The following is a 21,785-nucleotide window of genomic DNA, read 5'->3' as shown; positions in this document are numbered from 1 at the left end:
ATATATATATATATATATATATATAATTTATTTATTTTTTTAATGATTATTGTTCAAAATAAAAAGAATCCTATAATAAATTCATATTCCACTAACCACATATTTGTACAAAAAATACATATACATATCATATACATAGATGGGTGGCACACTCCTGAGAAAAGTGGGGGGTAATATTTCTAAACTGTTTTTTTTTTTTTGCATGAGCACTGCTGTACTGTGAAGGTACTTCTCTGTACTGTTAAGGGCAGCTCACAAACAAACAGAGCCATTGGAATTGGCTCTGTACCACGTGTATAGCAGCCAGCTTTCACTTCCTTCTCACACAGTGATCTGTGTTGGAGAGGAAATAAAGCTTCCTGATTGCAGCAGGCACCCAGTGTCCACTGCCATTCAGTACCAAAACAGTGTTATTCACCCCTATACTGAATGTTAGATGCACTAGCAGATTTAAAAGGGTTGTAAATTCTCATGAGCTTTCACCTTAATGCATTCTATGCATTAAGGTGAAAAACCTTTCTGTGCTTTAGCTGCCTCCCCCCCCCCCCCGACCCCCATTTTTCTTATCTGAACCTCGATCATTCCAGCGACGAGCCGCTGTCCCCAGTTCCCATTGGTTAGATCAGTGATGGTGGACCTTGGCACCCCAGATGTTTTGGAACTATTTTTCCCACGATGCTCAACTACACTGCAGAGTGCATGAGCATAATGGGAAATGTAGTTCCAAAATTTCTGGAGTGCCAAGGTTCCCCATCACTGGGATAGACTGATAGCAGCAGGAACCATTGGCTCCCACTGCTGTCATTCAAATCCAGTGAGAGCCGGAGGCCGGACTGAGTCCTGCTGTCTGTGTCAATGGACGCAGCAGCTGGATTCATGAGCGTGCCCACACGGGTGCCCCAATTTGAAAGGAGCTCTCTATGGAGGCACCCAATAAGGTGGAGGAGCCAGGAGCGCCACGGGGCACCCCTAAAAGGAAGTTTAGGGCTGCTCTGTGCAAAACCCTTGCACAGAGCGGGTAAGTATAACAAGTATAACAATTTAAAAAGCAAATCTTTAAAATCACTTTAACAAATTGAAGCAGAACTCCAGCTAAATCTTTAAAAGCAGTTACAGCAAGCCATGTTGTTCCTTTTGGGATAAAAGGTTTACGTAAATAAATAAAAGCTGATCATTATAAGCAAGCACCCTGTCAGTGGTAAATGGTTTATTTCAGACCTCTTACTGGTATATCTGCAGGACAGCTTGTTGAAAAACAGACTTACTGGCTGGATTACCCTGTGAAAATAGATAAAAGAAAGTTCGGTAACTATTACATCTAAGAATTGGTGAGCTGCAATAAAATAACTAAAAATAGGGGTAATGAGTGAGGCGCTGCTACTCATTAGTACACAATCATATGATAATTGTAAAAATCGTGCATCAGTATTAATAAAGTGATTTGTACTCGATGATAATAATGATTAATGAATATATAATGTGCTGAATGATCAGTGCTGAACAATAAGTGCATTAAGAAGTGCTAAATAAATATTTTGAAAATTTTGAACTATACAATGCATCAAAAATCTTCTACAAATTGAATAATAGTGCAGATACAGACATACATAAAAATGATGCTACATAAAATTAACAAATGTGCAGATGAATAAAAAAATATTAACAATAAATAAATGTGCAGATTAATATTATTATTATTATTATTATTATTATTATATAGGATTTATATAGCGCCGAAAGTTTACGCAGCGCTTTACAACTTGAGGGTAGACAGTACAAATGCAATACACTTTAATGCAGTAGGAATCAGAGGGCCCTGCTCGTTAGAGCTTACAATCTAAGAATATGGGTGTATTCAACAAAAAAGTGCAACGATAACTACACGCACAACCCAGTGCCACTTCTGAAAGTGATTAAAGTGCCCAATGTATTTTCTAAAAAAATTTAAAATCTAACAAATGGTGATCAATTCAAAAAGTCCATCCAAGATGGTTATAATGAGTGAGTGGTGTTCATATTAAAAAACTTTGTGCTGGTGTAGCTTGTTCCACCACCTAGTGCAAAATTGGCCACTCACCAAATGCATTCAGGCCACCTATAGTGCCTGTAGTGTCCCTTTAGCTGGAAGGCAAATCCACTTGTGGTAGCCAAAATACAATATAGGGAGTGTCACAATCCAGGGATATATTCTCTCAAGAAAAGATTAAGAAGACCTCATTGTGTAATGCCCTTTATTAAAAAATTCAATAGGAAGTAAAATCCAGATACACTCACATTTAGAAGTGCCTCCAATGGCACTCTCTGCATGCATAAATCGATAAAGTAAGGAATCGCTGCTCCGCAAACAGCGTGCGTTCCACCCCACTAGGACCTGCCATGAACCGGACATGATGTCACTTGGATACCTCAATGCATTTCACTGGAAAGGCATCATCAGGAATAAAATAACTACTTGCTTTTGAGTTTAATACTGCTTTAAATGCCACTAGAAGAAAAATCTATCTGTACAAATGTGATCTAAAATTATTTTGGGTACACAGCGCTCAAAGCCGAAAAAAAGGCCTGGACAGGAAGGGGATGTAACATGCTGTTCCTCAAGTCATTAAGATGCACTCTTACAGGCAAACATGCACAGGAAGTTAGGAGCTCACGTGTTTTCTGGCAGAATAAGCAGGATTTCTGTACATGTATATTTTATAGAAACAAAACATGGAGTTTTATGCAAGAGAATTTTTTTTGGCTTGATATACACTTTTAAAAAAAAGTCTTTCACTTATAATTCCTATGCAACCTGACAGTTTTGAAGAGATAAACTGCAGTGTCCAAATATGCCATGCAGATAGAGAATTATCCACGTAGACTCAGGATGTATCTATTAAATGCTGGCTTGAGGGACGTTTAATTACAATGCAAAAAACACAAAATACCTGACTGCAGTATAATTGAAATCGCTTTGCAGAGATCAGTTTTGACTTTGACATGAAAGAGTGTCTTTCCATTGATTAGCATATAAAGAAAAAACGAAATGAACCAGTTGTGGCTCTTTTGCAAATGTCCTTAAACAGGACATGTGAAATATGCCCAGTCCTGCCCTGCTGCCATTTCTGTCCATTTATTCGCCAGAAATGCCCAACTGTCAAAATGAGCGCCAGGAGTTGCTGTATAAATGCACCAACTATTCCAGAAACAAAAACCTGTTCTTTAACTTGTAAATAACTGCAGTGTATATTTATTCTCCACAGCAGGGATCTCCAAAGTTTCTAAACATAGGGCCAGTTTACTTTCCTTTGGGCTTTAGGGGGGATGGACTGTGGTCAGTGTGAGTGGAAAATGTTCTAATGTGGGAACAAGCAATACCACATCGTTCATGTCATTGCGAGGAATATTGCCCCATCATTGGGGTCAGTGGGAGGAATAGTGCCACATCACTGGTGTCAGTGGGAGAAATAGTGACCCATCACTGGTGTCAGTGGGAGAAATAGTGACCCATCACTGGTGTCAGTGGGAGAAATAGTGACCCATCACTGGTGTGAGTGGGAGAAATAGTGTCCCATCAATGGTGTGAGTGGGAGAAATAGTGACCCATCAATGGTGTCAGTGGGAGAAATAGTGATCCATCACTGGTTTCAGTGGGAGGAATAATGACCCATCACTGGTGTCAGTGGGAGTATTGGTGCCCCATCACTGGTGTCAGTGGGAGCAATGGTGCCCCATCATTGGTGTCAGAGGGAGGAATAGTGCCCCATCATTGGTGTCAGTGGGAGGAATAATGCCCCATCACTGGTGTCAGTGGCAAGAATAGTGCTCCATCACTGGTGTCAGTGGCAAGAATTGTGCCCCATTGTTGGTGTCAGTGGGAGGAAAAATTTATTTTATCGCTGATGTCAGTGGAAGTAATTATGGCAAATTTCGGTGTCAGTAGGAGGAATAGTTCCTCATATACTGTAAGTGGGAGAAATAGTGCCCCGAGGGCCAAGCAAAAACAAGCAAAGGGCCATGTCCGGCCCCCGGGCCGCAGTTTAGAGACCACTGCTCTACAGCAACACAAAACGTAGGCCTCATACACACAGGTTTATTGTAGCTGCTGTTTCTCCTGACAGGAAAACGCATCTAAGTTGCAGTTTTTCAAACATTTTTAGGCATGCATAGACATTGGGCATTTATTTTATTGTCCAGAATTGTATTCCGGCCTTTAAAATTAATTATATTATTATTATTATAATACAGGATTTATAGACAACAGTTTACGCAACGCAGCTCTTTACAATGTAGAAAGGGGGGGGGGGGGACAGTACAATTACAATACAATTCAATACAGAAGGAATAGGAGGGACCTGCTCATAGAGCTTACAATATAAAGGGAGGGGGAGGTGGTACAAAAGGTAATAGCTGAGGGGGATGATCTGATGGAGGTAATTCAGGGACAGTTCTTAGGTGGAGGTGGGGTAGATAAGAGAGTTTTTAGGGATCACCTAAAGGCAGACAAGATAGGGACTGACTCAACATACTGGCGCAGGGATTTCCAGAGGATGGAAAAGGCTCTGGAGAAGTCCTGCGGGTGAGCATGGGAGGAAGTAACAAGGAAGCTAGAGAGCAGGGGTATTGGGAGGAGCGGAGGGGACAATTTGGGCGATATCTGCAGATGAGGTTGGTGATGTAGCTAGGGGTGATGTTGTGGATGGCCTTGTATGTTGTGGTTAGTATTTCAAATTTTATACTTTGGCTTAGGGGACGACAGTAAAGATATTGGCAGAGAGGAGCAGCAGTCAAGGATTGGTTAGTAAGGTGTATTGGTCTAGCAGCAGCATTCATAATAGACTGAAGAGGGGGATAGCCTGTGAGGAGGGAGTTGCTGTAGTCAAGGCGGGCAATAACCAAGGCGTGAGTACATTGTTTTATGGTGTCGTTAGTCAGGAAGGAGTGAATTATGGAAAGGTTGTGGAGGTTAAGGTGGCAAGATGTAGCCAGTGATTGGATGTGGAGGGTTAAGGAGAGGTCAGAGTCTAGGATTACACCCAGCATCTTGGCGTGTGTGGAGGTAAATGAATAAATGCTCAAGCGCTAAACACACCTTTGGCTTGGGCATGTTTGACATTCTTATGCCCAAAAGCTCCTCTCCTGAACGCAGGAACTTTGACGGCCTCTAAATGCTGCTGCTCCTAAATTCCTCTAAAAGCCTATGTATGCATGGCACATGGGGGAGATTTACTAAAACTTGGGCACACAGAATCTGGTGCAACTGTGCATAGAAACCAATCCACTTTTAACTGCAGCCTGTTCAATTAAGCTTTTAGACTAATGCCTCGTACACACGCAACGATTGTTAGCCGTGAATTTTCGGCCACCATCCGATTGGCCGATTATCTGCTTGTTAGTATGATGCTTCCGACAACCGACTGCAACTTTTCGGCCGAACAAAATCTGGTGTGCATGCTATAAAATTTTTGTTGGCCGTCAACAGAACGGCCGATTTTCCGTCAGTCAGTACAGATTTCGGCAGAAATCAGATGAGCAAGACTGGGCATGCTCAGAGAAGAAAAAACACACGGAAAGTAAACCAGCACATGACATCACTTCTGAAGTTGGTTTTTGTTGGCCGAGAAAATTTGTGTGCAGTCTAGAGCACATTTCAACCAACACAACAACACTGGACAAAAGACGGCCGATCGGTCGGCCAACAATCGTTGCGTGTGTACGAGGCATAAGCTTAACATTTAGTAAATCTCCCCCATAGACTTTTATTGAGAGAAATTTAGGCTTTTATTAAGAGGAATTCAGGGGTTTAGGCAAAAAAATGCCTAAAGCCCCCCCAAAAAAATCAGTTTAGGAGCAGCAGTGTGCATGAACCCTAACACTGCTCAAAGTAGGAAAATAAAAATAATTTTTTTTTTTTACTTGTTTCTGTTTATGGTTTCTATAAAAAATAAAATCATTTTGCAAGACAATATCGCCAAATGAAAATCCTTGTTTGTTTTCTAAAAAAAGTATACTGTATATGTATTACTTAGTTATCCTAGAAGATAACTATAGACCCATAGCAGAAAAGTAAAAATTGCTCTGGTCCAGAGGGGGTATACAGGGGCAAGAGTTAAATTGGTTAAATCCATTTAGATCCAATGCTAATTGCAAAATAAAGTTTAACTCACACAGATCGTTCTTCTTTGGTAGTTACATGTTGTTTTGTAGCAAGAGTTTAGTAAATCATAGTACTTATTTGGCAATTTCCTGCAATCTGTGATGTTTCTACATACCAGAAAAAAAAAAAAAGAAAATCGCCCTTGGGTTCTATCAGGCAAAGGACATGAATATTCTGTAATTGAAATGCCATTCTGTAATAACACAGTAGAAGAAGCCTTTCATCCATATCATGATTTTTTTCAAGCAATTGAAGCAGTAGGCATTGTCACTGTTTCAGTTGTCAGTCTGGGATAGTTTTTTTTTTTTTCTTCTGCTCTATGCTTGTTTGGCTTTCACTTAACAAAACTGCTGATGGTCCCAATAAAAACAATTGCTTCTGCGGCAGATGCATTAGCATTCATCATGGCCAGTTCTTTAACAAAGTTTGGCAAGCCTGGCATTACAAATACCCAATGATTGTAATTGGTCAGATTTGATGACAGACTAAACTGATAACTATAGGAAGGCATACAAAATATGAACATTTAGAAAACTAGATGTGTAGAGAGAAAACATTAAAGACATTTTTTGTAACTACCATTTATTACCCTCCTGGCCCTTCCCCTCCTTTTTGTTTCCCTGTGCTTTGAAAGCTGTCATCACAAGCCCATGTTTGGTTTCTTTGCAGTTAGCCTGTTTGCAGTGATCAACCGTACAGTGTGAAGAGCATAATTGCTTCAGTGCGTGACTGAGGACAACAAAGAAGCATTTGCTCCACCCAGATACTTGTTTGATCCAGAGGAATAAAAACCACGAGAGGTTCTAGCTCAACTTTTAGATGAAAATGTAATTGATTGGCTGTGACAAATTTGAGAGAAATTTGGTTTCAAATTCTTTATATTACTCTCCCAGTGTGTTGCTACCTTGAACCATAATTGACAAGTGTACCCCCAAGGACACTGGGTGTTTGGAGGGTGGCATCGGGGTGCTAAGGGATAGTATGTTCCGAATTACAGTACCTGGCTCTACAGTTGGAACTGTGTTGCAGAGAAAATTCCTGCCCAAAAGTCACAGTATAGCCCCAGCACAGGCAGAGCAGCAGTGCTGGGAGCATTTTGATAAGTCCACTCAACACCAATGCTTTATTTTTCCTCTCACAGGCATCAGAGAATTGTGGCTAATTTTGTTCCCACTGCAATCAACCATGTGCAGTGAGGTTGCTCCTACTGATGCCAAGGATTTGAGGTTAATCTTGCTGCCACAAATGCCAATGGCGTGTTAAATTTGTTTCTATTGATGCCAGCAATATTCAATTATAGGATAAGTTCAACTTTTGGAACATGTAGCATGTTCAAGCTCCTGCTGCCTCTTAGTGTGACAGCGGGCAGGGCATCTTCTCCCAGCTTCCACTGTCACGATTCCAAAAATTCCATCCACTAGGCCTTGTCATTCAGTTTCCTGTGAATAAATGAACTACAAGTACCATCATCCACTGTGGCAGACAGCTTGAAATTCTGAATGAACTGTGAGGGTGCTGATGAGCACCCTTGTAGCTCAATCACAAGCCCTGCAGCTTTCAAACTGACAGCTCATACAGTATGCAGGTATAGGCTGAAAGCTGCAGGGCTTGTCTGTAAAAGCCTGACATTGCACCCTTGATCCACTGATCATGGGTGCAATACTTTCCAGACTCCTGAAGGAAAAAATAATGAATGCAAATTCTCTCCAAAAATATATGCTTTTATTATTTTTTCTAAAAACAAATAGTGAACATATTCTTTAGTTTTATCCCACTGACGTCAACAATATGGGGCCTATTTTACCCCCATTGACACTATGGTGAGGCTCATTTTACTCCCAAACACACCAAAGATTGGAGTTTAGTTTTACTCCCACTGACACCAACAATATGGGACTTATTTTACTCCAACTGACACAGTATGGGGCTTGTCTTACTTTAATGACACCAGCAATGTTGAGTTTTTTTTATCCTACTATGTAATCCTAGTAATACCAATAAGGGAACTTATTTTATCCCAATGATTGCCAACTATGCTGAGCCATTAACAAACAACGTGATTGATTTTTTCTTTCCACTGACATCAACAAAGGAGTTTAATTTACTTCAGCTTCTCCTTAGTGTACCCATAGCCCTGTTTCCCCTAAGGCTGGGTTCACACTTGCCGCGGTAAACATCAGGGGGTCCGGTGCATCCCTGTTCACAGATTCAGGTGTGAATCAAGTCCAAATTTCTGCCTGAATTTGCACCTGATTCAGAGCCAAAAACCCTTTTCAAATGTGGGCCATGACCACCCCGGAGGTGTGTGAACTAGCTCCATTGAGAGCCGGACACACTCTCCTGTCATGCAAATTGAATGCACGGAAACCCAGGCTTAAACATAAGAAAGCATAGGGGCAAAAGTGTAACCCCACAGGCCGTCCATTGTGAAGCCATATTTTCAATTGTGGGCAATTATGCTAGAAATCCAACTTGATACGTATATTCCAGTGCACTCTAAGGAGGGAAATTGATTTACTGACAAAAAAGATTAGAAACTACAACCCCTGCATTAATTTAGCCAAGTCCTGCCTAATCCCTATTCCATGTGATTCCAGCCAGCCAGCTGTGGAAAACAGAATGAAAATCTAGCAGATGCCCTGATGCCACCCTCTCTTCTCCACGTGGTCTGCTTTTCAGCGTATTGTTAATCTTTGTTGACAGGCTGAATGTTCACACTGCACTAGGTGTAGATAAAATCCTTTTTATACTGGAATCTGATTGCAAATTGATGTTTCTCATATTTCTGATTTTTAATTCCCCAGATTACCTTTGCCTCCTGGGGCTTTTTCCACACTATGGGAAAATGAAGAAATGTTTAGAAATCTCTACTTCACAAAGTTTCCAGTAAGTGTAATTTGCCAGGAGTCCATGATGTAATAGTAAAATTTCTACCATGGATTAACCTTCTCTTTTTTGGCAGCATAACGTCCCTTAAAGTGAACCTGTGATTTTGTCATGCAAGACAAAGCAACAAGTTCACTTTACAGTAATGCTGGCCCCACCAGCAACACAAACCTTTCTTTCCCTTCTTCACCAATTGATTCAGCTTCCAAGGGCAGGGCATGGGACTCCATCCCATTCCTTTAATGTGACAGCTATGGTGACTGGCTGTTTAGATGCCCAGCTCTGTCACATAGCAGTGAGAGGAGAGTCTTAATCATTGTAAAGGATGCAAGTAATGATAAACACTACTGCCTTAAAGCTGAACTCTTGGCTAACAGCTAAAGCCCTGTACACACGCACAGATTGTTGGCCGTAAATTGTCGGCCAACGTCCGATTGGCCGATTGTAGGCTTGTTAGTATGATGCTTCCAACAACCAAGTGCGAATTTTCGGCCGAAAAAAATCTGGTGTGCATGCTATAAAATTTTTGTTGGCCAACAACAGAACGGCCGATTGTTCCTCAGTCAGTACAGATTTCGGCAGACAAAAATCAGATGAGCAAGACTGGGCATGCTCAGAGAAGAAAAAACACACTGAAAGTCAACCAGAACATGACATCACTTCTGAAGTTGGTTTTTGTTGGCCAACAAAAGTCCAGTGCAAGTCTAGAGCACATTTCAACCAACAAACAACACTGGACAAAAGTTGGCCGATCAGTTGGCCAACAATCTGTGCGTGTGTACGGGGCTTTAGCCTACAGTTGTAAAAATAAGAAAAAACACCCCATTGGAATCTATTGTTCCATGTGGTTCATGTTATAGAAATGTCTCTAAGACCGTTTAATGCTTAGATGAAAGTGTGGGTTTCATTGTAGTAAAAAGTCAATTAAAAGTACATTTTATAAAAGCTGCAAAAAAGCAATAAACAGTAAGCTACATAGGATTTTATACAGATTGTAAAATATCTGGATTTGCCAGGCATGATTGGTCACTGCACTGTGATTACACTGGGAAGGAATGGTCAATTTACAGCAACAGGTGAAAAGCTCATGATCATGAACTCATTTTCTGTAATCTCACTGGCATATTTATTTTTCACATACAGAAGTACTTTAGGGTGGATATAAAATGGTTGGATAATGTCTTTACTTGTTTTATCTGTTTTCTAGGGGTATTATGATACAATGGATGCAGGATATATGGATGAAGATGGCTATGTTTATGTCATGTCCCGGGTCGATGATGTCATAAACGTAGCAGGTCATAGGCTTTCTGCAGGAGCAATAGAAGAGGTAACCTAAAAGTAGTATTAATTGTATATTTTTTTTTTTAAAAAGTGTTTTTTTTTGCAGGCTTTTTAATAGAAAATCTGTAGTTATTTATTTGTTATGAATGTTGGTGCCAAATTGCCCATTAGCCTTGAAGACCCTTAGCTATCACCTTGGTTGTCTAAACAGTTATTTTTATTCCTGGTCTTTTTTTTGTTTTTTTCGAGAAGATAAACATTTGGGTGAGATGGCAACCTACTGAAGCTGCTCACTTCTTTTACTTATTGGTAGAATTTACAGGTATTGTTTAGTGAGACATAATGCCATTGATGGCATGTTACTCCATTATCTATGGGGTATAACATCCAGTGCCTCATGTAACTTGCAGTGCTTCATAACTGTGTTATACACATTGCCCCCTTTACTGTGTTGCCCATAGTGATTTATGTCTCTGCATTTCATGCAGTACCTCATCTTAGTAATGCATGTAGTGTTTATGCCTCTATTGCACAAGAGGCTTTATACCTCTGTATTATGCATTCTTGTATTCTTTGAAAAAGTGCCTCATACTCCTCTGTTACATGGCTCATTCAACTATCCTACACACAGTACTTCCTGCTTCTCTATTACACAATGGGGGTGATTTACTAAAGGCTACTAGACTAGTTGCTCCAGAACTTAGTAAATTAGGTAAAGCTTAACTTTGTAAACAATACCCAATCACGTGCAATGAAAATTAAAAACAAAAAAAAAATGCATTTTTACTCCCAGATGATGGAAGTTAGCAGAGCTTCTGCTGATTTAATAAACTCTGGAGCAATTACACATGCAGAGTGCAACTGCACATTGCAAGGTGCACAGTCTATTTGCCTTTAGCAAATCAACCCTACAGTGTCTGATGCTTCTGTGTTATATACAGTTACTCAGCAGCACTCGCATATTATGCCTTATGTCTGCTACCATATATGCAGTGCCCTTTACCTCTTATATGCTTTGTGTCATCCATCTTGCACATAGTGATTTATATTTGTGTATTACAAATGCTTCTTCATGTTTTTTTCATTACATGCAGTTTCTATTGCCTATTGCAGGCGATACTTCACGTCTCTCTGTTAAACACAGTGATTTAACCAGCTCCTACAATGTTTCATATCTCTGATACAAGCTGTTATACGTGGTACATTATGTCCCTCTTTTGTACATGGTACCTTGTGACTGCCTGCTGCACAGGTCTTCTGAAAAAAATGTTTACAGGCTCTGAGGACAGCACAAATTCCACACCATCCCACACACATAATTATGTGTAGCCTATTGGATATTTAGATGTGGTGGTCAAGTGCACCATACAAAAGAAAAATCTAAGAGCAGCGTGAAAATCCTTATTGATAAATCAACATGTGGCCCCAGTTAAGAGACAACATTTTGAGGATACAAAGGACACCTTTTACTATAGTGATGGCCAACTGTGGTGTTTTCATTTATTAAAGAGGATTTCCAAGGTCCTCATGGAAGGTTGACCTTTTTATATTTTCTCTCAGTGGAAGGGTGGTGCACACTTTAGGAACCCCAACTTATATCCTCCCTTGCCTTGGTCATGGTAGGTGGGATGGTTGCTTGTTGTGGGAAACACCACACCCTCATATGAGAAACATGGACTTTAAAGGCACTGAGTATATTAAAATCTAACAATTTTATTGATACATGACTAAAAATACATCACAAACATAAATGACTCGCCTCAAGAAAGGCGTCAGAATATGTAGCCTCCATAATACAGTGATAAAGTATAAACACACACACAAACAATACTAATTGTGGTATTTTGAGATACTTCACATCCACAGGATCTCACACAAGATGACAGGTGTGTGTACTGCCGTCCATCGAGATTGGTTGATGTGATGATAAATATACAGAATATTCATAAAGCCAGGTTGCTCAACATGTTTCGCTTGGAAAGCTTCTTCTGGAGCTAATAATTCAGTACTCTGTATATAATCAAAACATATGATTGTAATATCATCATTAGCTATCATGTGTACATGTGTTTCCAAATGCACAGCAGTTTAGGAATACAAACATAGACAATACACACAAAAAAAAAAAAAACAATACATGAAAAAAAAAGAGACAAATAGAGATCATATAAAATACATTTGCCATATAGGCAAATTTTTAGACATGTATCAATAAAATTGTTATATTTTAATATACTTAGGGCCTTTTAAAGAGGTTGTAAACCCATATATATATATATATTTTGTAACCTGAAAGAGAAAAACATAATAGAAACATAGAATGTGTCGGCAGATAAGAACCATTTGGCCCATCTAGTCTGCCCAATATATCTGAATCCTATGAATAGTCCCTGGCCCTATCTTATATGAAGGATAGCCTTATGCCTATCCCATGCATGCTTAAACTCCTTCACTGTATTTGCAGCAACCACTTCTGCAGGAAGGTTATTCAATGCATCCACTACTCTCTCAGTAAAGTAATGCTTCCTCATATTACTTTTAAACCTTTGCCCCTCTAATTTAAAACTGTGTCCTCTTGTGGTAGTTTTTCTTCTTTTAAATATGCTCTCCTCCTTTACCGAGTTAATTCTCTTTATGTATTTAAAAGTTTCTATCATATCCCCTCTGTCTCTTCTTTCTTCCAAGCTATACATGTTAAGGTCCTTTAACCTTTCCTGGTAAGTTTTTTCCTGCAATCCATGTACTAGTTTAGTAGCTCTTCTCTGAACTCTCTCCAGAGTATCTATATCCTTCTGGAGATATGGCCTCCAGTACTGCGCACAATACTCCAAGTGAGGTCTCACCAGTGTTCTGTACAGCGGCATAAGCACTTCTCTCTTTCTACTGCTTATACCTCTCCCTATACATCCAAGCATTCTGCTGGCATTTCGTGCTGCTCAGTATGCATCGCATACTAGCTCATTATGAAATACTTACCTTAGAACGAGCCCCCGCCGCGCCGCCCACTCACCTGTATGACGGGCGACATGTCCAGTCGCCCGTCTTTGGGGATCGCGGCATCCGCCCATCTGATTGGCCGGAGCCGCGGTGACGTCACTCCCGCACACGCGCACGGGAGCCGACGGTCACGGCACGGGACTCAGTTTGTAATGTATGTGGGGGGTTGATTATAAGGTACAGTGCGGGAAAAAGTATTTGATCCCCTGCTGATTTTGGATGTTTGCCCACTGACAAGGAAATGATCAGTCTATAATTTCAATGGTAGGTTTATTTTAACAGTAAGAGACAGAGTAACAACTAAAGTATCCAGAAAAATGCATTTCAAAAAAGTTCTAAATTGATTTGCATTGTAATGAGTAAAACAAGTATTTGATCCCCTATCAATGAGCAATATTTCTGGCTCCCAGGTGTCTTCTATAGAGGAATGAGCTGAGATTAGGAGCACTCTCTTAAAGGGAATGGAGCTCCTAATCTCGGCTTGTCATCTGTATAAAAGACACCTGTCCACAGAAGCAATCAATCAATCAATCAATCATATTCCAATCTCTGCACCATGACCAAGGCCAAAGAGCTGTCCAAGGATCTCAGAGACAAGATTGTAGACCTACATAAGGCTGGAATGGCCAAGCAGCTTGGTGAGAGGTTGACAACAGTTGGTGCAATTATTTGCAAATAGAATAGACACACAAAATAACTGTCAATCTCCCTTGGTCTGGGGCCCCATCTCACCTGGAGTTTCAATTAATGAGAACGGTGAGGAATCAGCCCAGAGCTACACGGAAGAATCTTATCAATGATCTCAAGGCAGCTGGGACCATAGTCACCAAGAAAACCATTAGTAACACACTACCCTGTGAAGGACTGAAATCCTGCAGCGCCCGCAAGTTCCCCCCCGCTCATGAAAGCACAGGGCCATCTAAAGTTTGCTAATGAACAGCTAAATGATTCAGAGGAGAACTGGGTGAAAGTGTTGTGGTCAGATGAGACCAAAATCAAGCTCTTTGGCATCAAATCAATTCGCCTTGTTTGGCGGCGGAGGAATGCTGCCTAGGACCCCAAAAACACCATCCCCACTGTCAAACATGGAGGTGGAAACATTATGCTTTGAGGGTTTTACTGCTAAGGGGACAGAACAACTTCACCGCATCAAAGGGATGATGGACAGGGCCATGTAACGTCAAATCTTGGGTAAGAACCTCCTCCACTTAGCCAGGGCATTAAATATGGGTCGTGGATGTGTATTCCAGCATGACAATGACCCAAAACACATGGCCAAGGCAACAAAGGAGTGGCTAAAGAAGAAGCACATTAGGGTCCTTGAGTTACCTAGCCAGTCTCCAGACCATAATCCCATAGAAAATTTGTGGAGGGAACTGAAGGTTTGAGATATCAAATATCAGCCTCGAAAACCCTAAGGACTTGGAAAGGATCTGCAATTAGGTGTGGGACAAAATCCCTCCTGAGATGTGTGCAAACCTGGTGGCCAACTACAAGAAACGTCTATGTAGAAAGAAAAAAGAGAGCACCCAAATATCAGACTGTTCAAGCCAGAAATGAGAAGTTTGATTTGAATAAAAATTAAAATTTTATTAGGTGTATCACATTAAAGCAATAACAAAGCTTAGATAAAACCAATAGTACTGGGAAATTATACACTTAAGCCAGGTGAGATAAAGTGCTGTAGAAGCAGTCCTCATGCGCCAATGCGTTTCACCACATTGCTTTGTCAGGGCTTATGAAGAATACACAGCATATATCTACAAAGAAACAACATCATTTTTAAAAAACTTCAATGTAGGTTACATAAAGCCAACATCATTTCTAGTACTCTGTTTGTTCAACCAGACCCACCTTCATGCAGGGCAATACCAGATAAATTATTCCCTGGGCAGGGCGCCGGAGCATCAAGAGTAGACACTTGGGGACTATCTACATTTGTAGAATAGCTAGTTGCTAGTACGAAGACAATCCGTATAGCATGGATCAAGCAAAATACATGTAAGGCTATGCAAGGGCAATATACCATAAATCATCGGACCCAGAGCTCAAAAAGTAGACCCAATATATAAGAATATGTGGTGCATCTAAAAGAAAGAAAGTGACAAAGGAACACATAAACCCAATAATTCAGCATTCTTCTAAGAATGCACCTATAAGTATAATGTATCAGGTGAGTATCAAAAATTGAGCCAACCATAGCCCAAAAGCATACCTTTAAAACTGCCCTTTCTTCCTGATAGTACAAATCAATATCCCCTTTAGCAGATCCAGCTATATCCAGTATCTATAAATATCAAACGAATATATGCACATAATCTGCCGCATAGCAACTTACATGTACCCCGCTTTGGCCTCCTTCAATCAACCCTAATTAACTTACTTCTATATCCAGCAAATGTCTATCCCTCATTAGAGACCTGTGAGCTATCCATATTCAGATGATGATCGGCAGATAGATGTTTGCTGAATTCATCCCAGAACAATGACAAAACTAAACAAAAGAGCTCCCAGGACAAGCTTGGCCCTATACATACCCAGAAAATAATCTCCAGAATGGAAAAGGCATAATGTTGGTACCTATCATGAATAAGTGAATCATAAGGCCTGCTCCATCCAAACACCGCTGGTCTAATTATTCCCACCGCCATCTTAAATACTCCCCTCATCAGGTAGTAACGCCCCAGGGGGCACGTGTTCATCGGTCTCATTGAGACCAGCTGGTGACTATCATGTGAGAGGCCCGCATCAGAGCGCCGCACGTCCCTCTCATGGATAGAGCGGTCCACACATTCTGGGCATGCACGGCTAGAATGTGCCAACCATCTCACGGTCGCAATGTGAATTGGGGCCGCAATGTGAATTGAGCATGCACGTGGCCCCGAGCCCAGGCTCCCAACACATCATCTGCCTTAAAAGGGCGGCCAACAATGCAGGGGCATAAGCTGCCCCAGCAGCACGGATAACCGAATGTGTGGACCAAACGTCAACATCAGGAATACCGCCATGCACCATCTCCTGGCCAGAACTGGGTCAAAAATCAAACCGATTACCCAGTTCTGGCCAGGAGACGGTGTATTCCTTATGCGGGATGTTGTTTCTTTGTATATATTTACTGTGTTTTCCTCATAAGCCCTGAAGAAGCAATATGGCGAAACACATTGGAGCATGAGTACAACTTCAACAGCACTTTCTCTCGTCTGGCTTAAGTGTATAACTCCCCGGTACCATTGGGGTTTTATCTAGGCTTTGTTGTTGTTTTAATGTGATACACTTAATACAATTTAAATTTTTATTCAATTCAAACTCCTGGTTTCTGGCCTGTACAGTCTGACATTTGGGTGCTTTTTTTTTTTTTTTTTCTACATCTACAACACAGTTGATAGCCTATAAATATCACAAAATATACCATATGCAAGAAACATCTGACCTCTGTGATTGCCAACAAGGGTTTTGCTACCAAGTACAGTCATGTTTTGCGAAGGGGTCAAATACTTATTTCACTCATTAAAATGCAAATCAATTTATATCTTTTGTAAATGCTTTTTTTCTGGAGTTTTTGGTTGTTGTTCTGTCTCTCACTGTTAAAATAAACCTACCAATAAAATTATAGACTGATCATTTCTTTGTCAGTGGGCGGCAAACTTACAAAATCCACAGGGGATCAAATCCTTTTTTCCCCTCACTGTAATACATGCAAGAAGAAACTGTAATGTACCTGAAGTTTTGATTATTTGTTGTGCATGGCCAATGGTCTAAATTCCTGTAGGTATACCAGAAAGGGGTCTCTTTGATTAAAAACAGACCCCCTCTACTAGGTAATAAAGGTTTCGCCCCTCTACAATTAAGCCCATGACAGGTGAAACGCGTTAACAGGGTCATGGCTTGGGGGGGGATGAATCCGAAGCCTTTCTGTCATACTTGAAACTGAGTTGATTTGGGTGTGCACTTCCATCCTTTCTTCTTATCCAGTTGATGTTTGAGCAAAAAAAGACCTTGGGGAGCTGCACCCGGCAGGGAGAGAGTCCCCGGGAAAACCTGACAGTGGAGCTTGTTGCAGTGTTTCATGTTCATTTGGATTTCAGAAGCTCTCTGCTGTTTCGAAGAACACCCAAAAACACTATGCTCCTGTAGTCAAAGATTACAGTATGTGATCTTTGCCCATGATTTGGATCATATAATAGGACCCATGAGCTTCATATTTATATCCATGACAAGGGAGAGGTATTTTTACCATTATCATGTAATATTTGTAAAGAGTGAATTTTAGTGATATGTCCACTTTATTTATTAATTCATTTTCTTTTAACATTGCAGTCTGTGTTGATGCACAAGTCTGTGGTAGACTGTGCTGTGGTAGGCTTAGAGGATTCCTTGAAAGGACATGTTCCGCTGGCACTTTGTGTTCTGCGAAATGGTAAGGACTCCTTTGCTCTGACTGTACCTTGTATATTAAGTGTGTCATGCTAAAATGTCATTTAAAATACACATGTACTAAATAGTGCATGTGGGGCAAGATTTTTATGGACTACTTGCAGCATTAGCTTATTTCTGTATAATGAGATTGCAGTTGTAACAAACCCAACAAATTAATGGCCAAAGATCTTCTGTGTATTATTTGTGTTTATCTCTGGACCAACTATACCTGAAAACCTAAGTTTGTATGACAAATAGTGTATAGGTATAGAAATGTGAACATGCTGGAAGAATTACTTTTCTTGCTCTATACCAAAATGTGAAGTCTATTCTTTTGTTCTCAAGGTAAAAAATAAGCTATACAATGGCCATTTCATATGTGTTGCAGGTGTGGACACTACAGAAGAGAAACTGGCAAATGAAATCGTGTTACAAGTCCGAGAACATATTGGACCAGTAGCAGCTTTTAGGAAAGTGATTGTTGTTAAGCAGCTACCTAAAACACGTTCTGGAAAGATTCCTCGCGCCACATTGGCTTCACTTGTAAATGGCAAGCCATATAAGGTAAATGGTTTGGAAATGTGTGCAAATAATTATGTAATTGTTAAGTAAAATAATAAATGGATAGCAGTAAATCGGGCTGACACACAGAAATCTTGATAAAATTGAATACGAAGTGGTTTACAAATGCAGCAACTTAAGGCCCCATTCACATCAGTGGACCAAACGGGTTCGCCTGTCTGTTTTTCAGGTGTCCCCGACCAGACCACCCATTGTCCTCTATGGGGAGGCAGATTTCAGCGGACATGTGTCCATTGTGACCCGCCTGTATCAGATCCTTTCCGCTAAAAATAGACGGATGAGGTTACGTTCGCCATCTGTCCAGTGGGTTGGATGGGATGACAACCACATGGAAACGGACATATATTCCACTTCCATCTGACCGCCCCATAAAGAGCAGCCGACTTGATCATGTTCTCTCTGCATAGCGGAGTGGACACAGACCTGTCATCCGCCTGCTCAGCGGAGAGATCCCCCACTGAGCAAGTGGATCTGTTTAGATGGATTGTGCTCCATCTAAAAGGGGCCTAAGGGCCCTTTCACATGGGTGGTCCGCCTGCTTCATCAGTTCAGTCATGTTTTTTCAAAGAAAAACAATATTCAGTTTACATCAGTTTTTCATCAGTTTACTATCAGTTTTTACATCCACTAGCTGTAGTCCTTAGGCCACTTCCACAGAGGGCAGGCTTAGTTGGCTTAGTTGGAGTCTGCCTGCTCAGTGTGGAATCTGTTCGCTGATCCTCACTTAGCTGGTGGATGGCTGGTCCGTGTCCGCCCTGCTTATGTAGAGCAGACACAGCCCACTCACCTCTATAGGCGATCAGATGTACACAGACCCCCTGTCCATTTACACCCGACTGCCATCCGAACCGATCCGCCGGACGGATGTCTGTTTTTAGTGGATCGGATCAAGTGTTGGCAGAGTCAATGGACTTGCCGCTCCATATAGGAGACTGGAGGGACCGATTGGGTCCACCTGAAAAACTGACAGGTGGACCCAATCAGATCTCTCCTGTAAAAGGGGTCTTAAAACTCACAAAACATTATATATTTTCTGAAAGCAGATATCCTAGAGAATAGATCTGTGGTAGTTCCAATTTTTTATGTCACATGATATTAGAGCAACCGTTTATGAAATGCAAAATGTCAATCAAAAATACATTTAAGTTAATTTTAGGGCAAACAAACGCAATAAATTCCCCAATTTTTTGGTAAAATATAAAAGTTGCATCGAGTAAGTACATACCCAACATATCAAGCCTTAAAACTGCATATGCCCGTGAAACAGCAAACAAACTTCAATACCCTATATTTTCCATAGGCGATGCTTTTAAATCCCCTACACTCCATTTTTTTAAAGCAGGGGTCTTCAAACTTTGGCCTCCAGTTGTTCAGGAGCTACAATTCTCATCATGCCTAGTCATGTCTGTGAATGTCAGAGTTTTACAATGCCTCATGGGATGTGTAGTTCAGCAACAGCTGGAGGGCCATAGTTTGAGGATCCCTGGTTTAGAGTTACTCAGAATTATTGATCTCACTGTGGCTACATGTGTAATGTAATTGCCGTTTTTTTATAAGTAGCTGCTCCAATGCACGAGTTTTAGTATGTACACGTGCGTATGTGGGGGTGGGGAGGCTCAAACTTTTTTTTTTTATGTGACCCCTTAATGTTTTTCTTTTAACATTTTTTTTTAAACATGACTTTATTGCTATCACATAGGGGACCAATAGCCTCCTGTGTGATAGCGTAATGGGGGGGACAGGTCCTCTTTATGGAAAATGGGAGTGGGGGGGAGTCAGTGTGTGCAAGGAGAAGAGCAGTAAAAAAGGGGCAGGGTCACTCCTTTCTCTACTTCAGCGACAGGGCCAAATGTTAGCTCCTTCTCATTTATTTTAAATTAAACAAAGAGCCAGCAATGACAGTCAGAGCTGGCAAGTAACATAGCCTGTATGTACACACTACCCCCTCCCTGTAAACACTGCTTCTCTCTGCACATACTGCCCACTCCCCTGCCTTGTCTGTTGTATACACACTGCCCCCCCCCCCCCACTGCATTCAGTCTGTGCTGTCAGCGGGAATCCCCATTGACAGCAGGGATGAGTCACTGAATGTTAGGATGCCAGCGGGGGCTGGCTCCTTATAACCACTGAAAAAATAGATGCAAAAATGAACCATTTGTCCGTTTTACATCCATTTCTTTATCCATTATGTTTTTGTAATGGAACAACTATAGGGCTTTGATCCATTCCAAAAAATTGATGTTGACGAATGTGGATATAAACTGATGATCATCCGTTTTTCCACAAAGATGCATTGATGTCCATTTTTCATCTGTCAATGGATGCAAAAACAGACAAACGGTCCGCATGCTGGAAAGGGGCCTAACACTTTTAACAAAAGTACTTTCAGTTAACTGGTTATGCACCACTAGTTCTCCATGGGGATAAAATCAGCTACACTGGCACTAATCTGTGCCATACCCTGCACAGTTGCTGTACCAGGAACTTGAAGGTAATTCTATGGATTGAGCTTTTTTTTTTTTAACCTGACCTCCATTTTGTTGTATTATATGTTGATAACCAAATAACACTATTGACTTTACATTTAATTGTGCTTCTTTGATTTGTAATTCTTTTCTAGATTGGTTCAACTATTGAGGATCCAGATGTTTTTAAAGTTTTAGAAGATGTTGTAAAAGCAAAATTATGAATGAAGGCAAGTTTTAGTGGTTTTGATAAAGAGAAATACCTTTTCCTTTCTGTTTAGCGTGGTCTACTACAAGAGCTAAAGAAATACAAATCAGTTGGCTGTAACTGGTAGAATATTTTTATGTGGTCATATTCTGAAATTCCATGAACAGCTACCTCTCATTTTGACTCTCATATTTGATGATATATTTTCAAATAAAACTTATTATAACTTTTTGATGTAAATGTTTAGGTGCTGTTGTCATTGGGTGAAGCCCTTACCAGACATTTGAGATAACCAGATTCTGAATTTGTGTGCGTCTGAAATTTTACAAACCAGGCTTATAGGATGATATAAAGAAAAAAATAACTTTTAGAAAGCCTGTGCATTAGTTATGCTTTTAGCTCATGGCAAAATGAGTGCTTTAAAATACTCAGCAACCGCTTTTTCATAATCATGAAGCTGGAAGGATGATCACTTTACTACTAAACTGACCACGTCACACCCATCCATGGTTAACGTGTTACTAAACCCATAACCGTAAAATTAGTCTGTATATGCAATAAAGCATGCTTGGTATACTCACTGTGGATCCTAAGGGGTTAATCCTCTGCATTGTGTAAAAAGGATGCTTGATCCTTTCTTCTCTAATCCTCCCCTTCTTCCACTGTCCCTAAGCCATCCCCTGATAGAACAGTGTGCAAGACGCATATGCTCAGTTTGGTGTGTATTGCTAGAGAGATGTTTTTTTTTTTTTCTTGGGAGAGTGCATGTGATCAGCACAGGGCCAATCAGCACTGTCCAGACAGAGGGTCA

At 40.7% G+C, this 21,785-nt stretch overlaps 1 protein-coding gene across 1 annotated transcript in view; it reads left to right on the top strand.

Annotated features, from left to right (window-relative positions):
* ACSS3 (acyl-CoA synthetase short chain family member 3) overlaps positions 1-21,040 on the top strand; it is a 220,542-nt gene extending 199,502 nt beyond the window's left edge. Inside the window, exons 13-17 of the mRNA XM_082255186.1 lie at positions 8,941-9,022; positions 10,230-10,352; positions 17,621-17,720; positions 18,108-18,283; positions 20,922-21,040. Coding sequence (XP_082111312.1) covers positions 8,941-9,022; positions 10,230-10,352; positions 17,621-17,720; positions 18,108-18,283; positions 20,922-20,990 — 550 coding nt within the window. The 3' untranslated portion in view covers positions 20,991-21,040. The remainder of the gene's footprint in view (positions 1-8,940; positions 9,023-10,229; positions 10,353-17,620; positions 17,721-18,107; positions 18,284-20,921) is intronic.
* The last annotated feature ends 745 nt before the right edge of the window (positions 21,041-21,785 follow it).

The sequence above is a fragment of the Pelophylax lessonae genome, assembly GCF_965119305.1.
Source record: "Pelophylax lessonae genome assembly, chromosome: 4".
Taxonomy (NCBI): Eukaryota; Metazoa; Chordata; class Amphibia; order Anura; family Ranidae; genus Pelophylax; species Pelophylax lessonae.
Note: the sequence above shows the minus strand (reverse complement) of the source record. Positions and strands in the feature narration are given on the sequence as shown.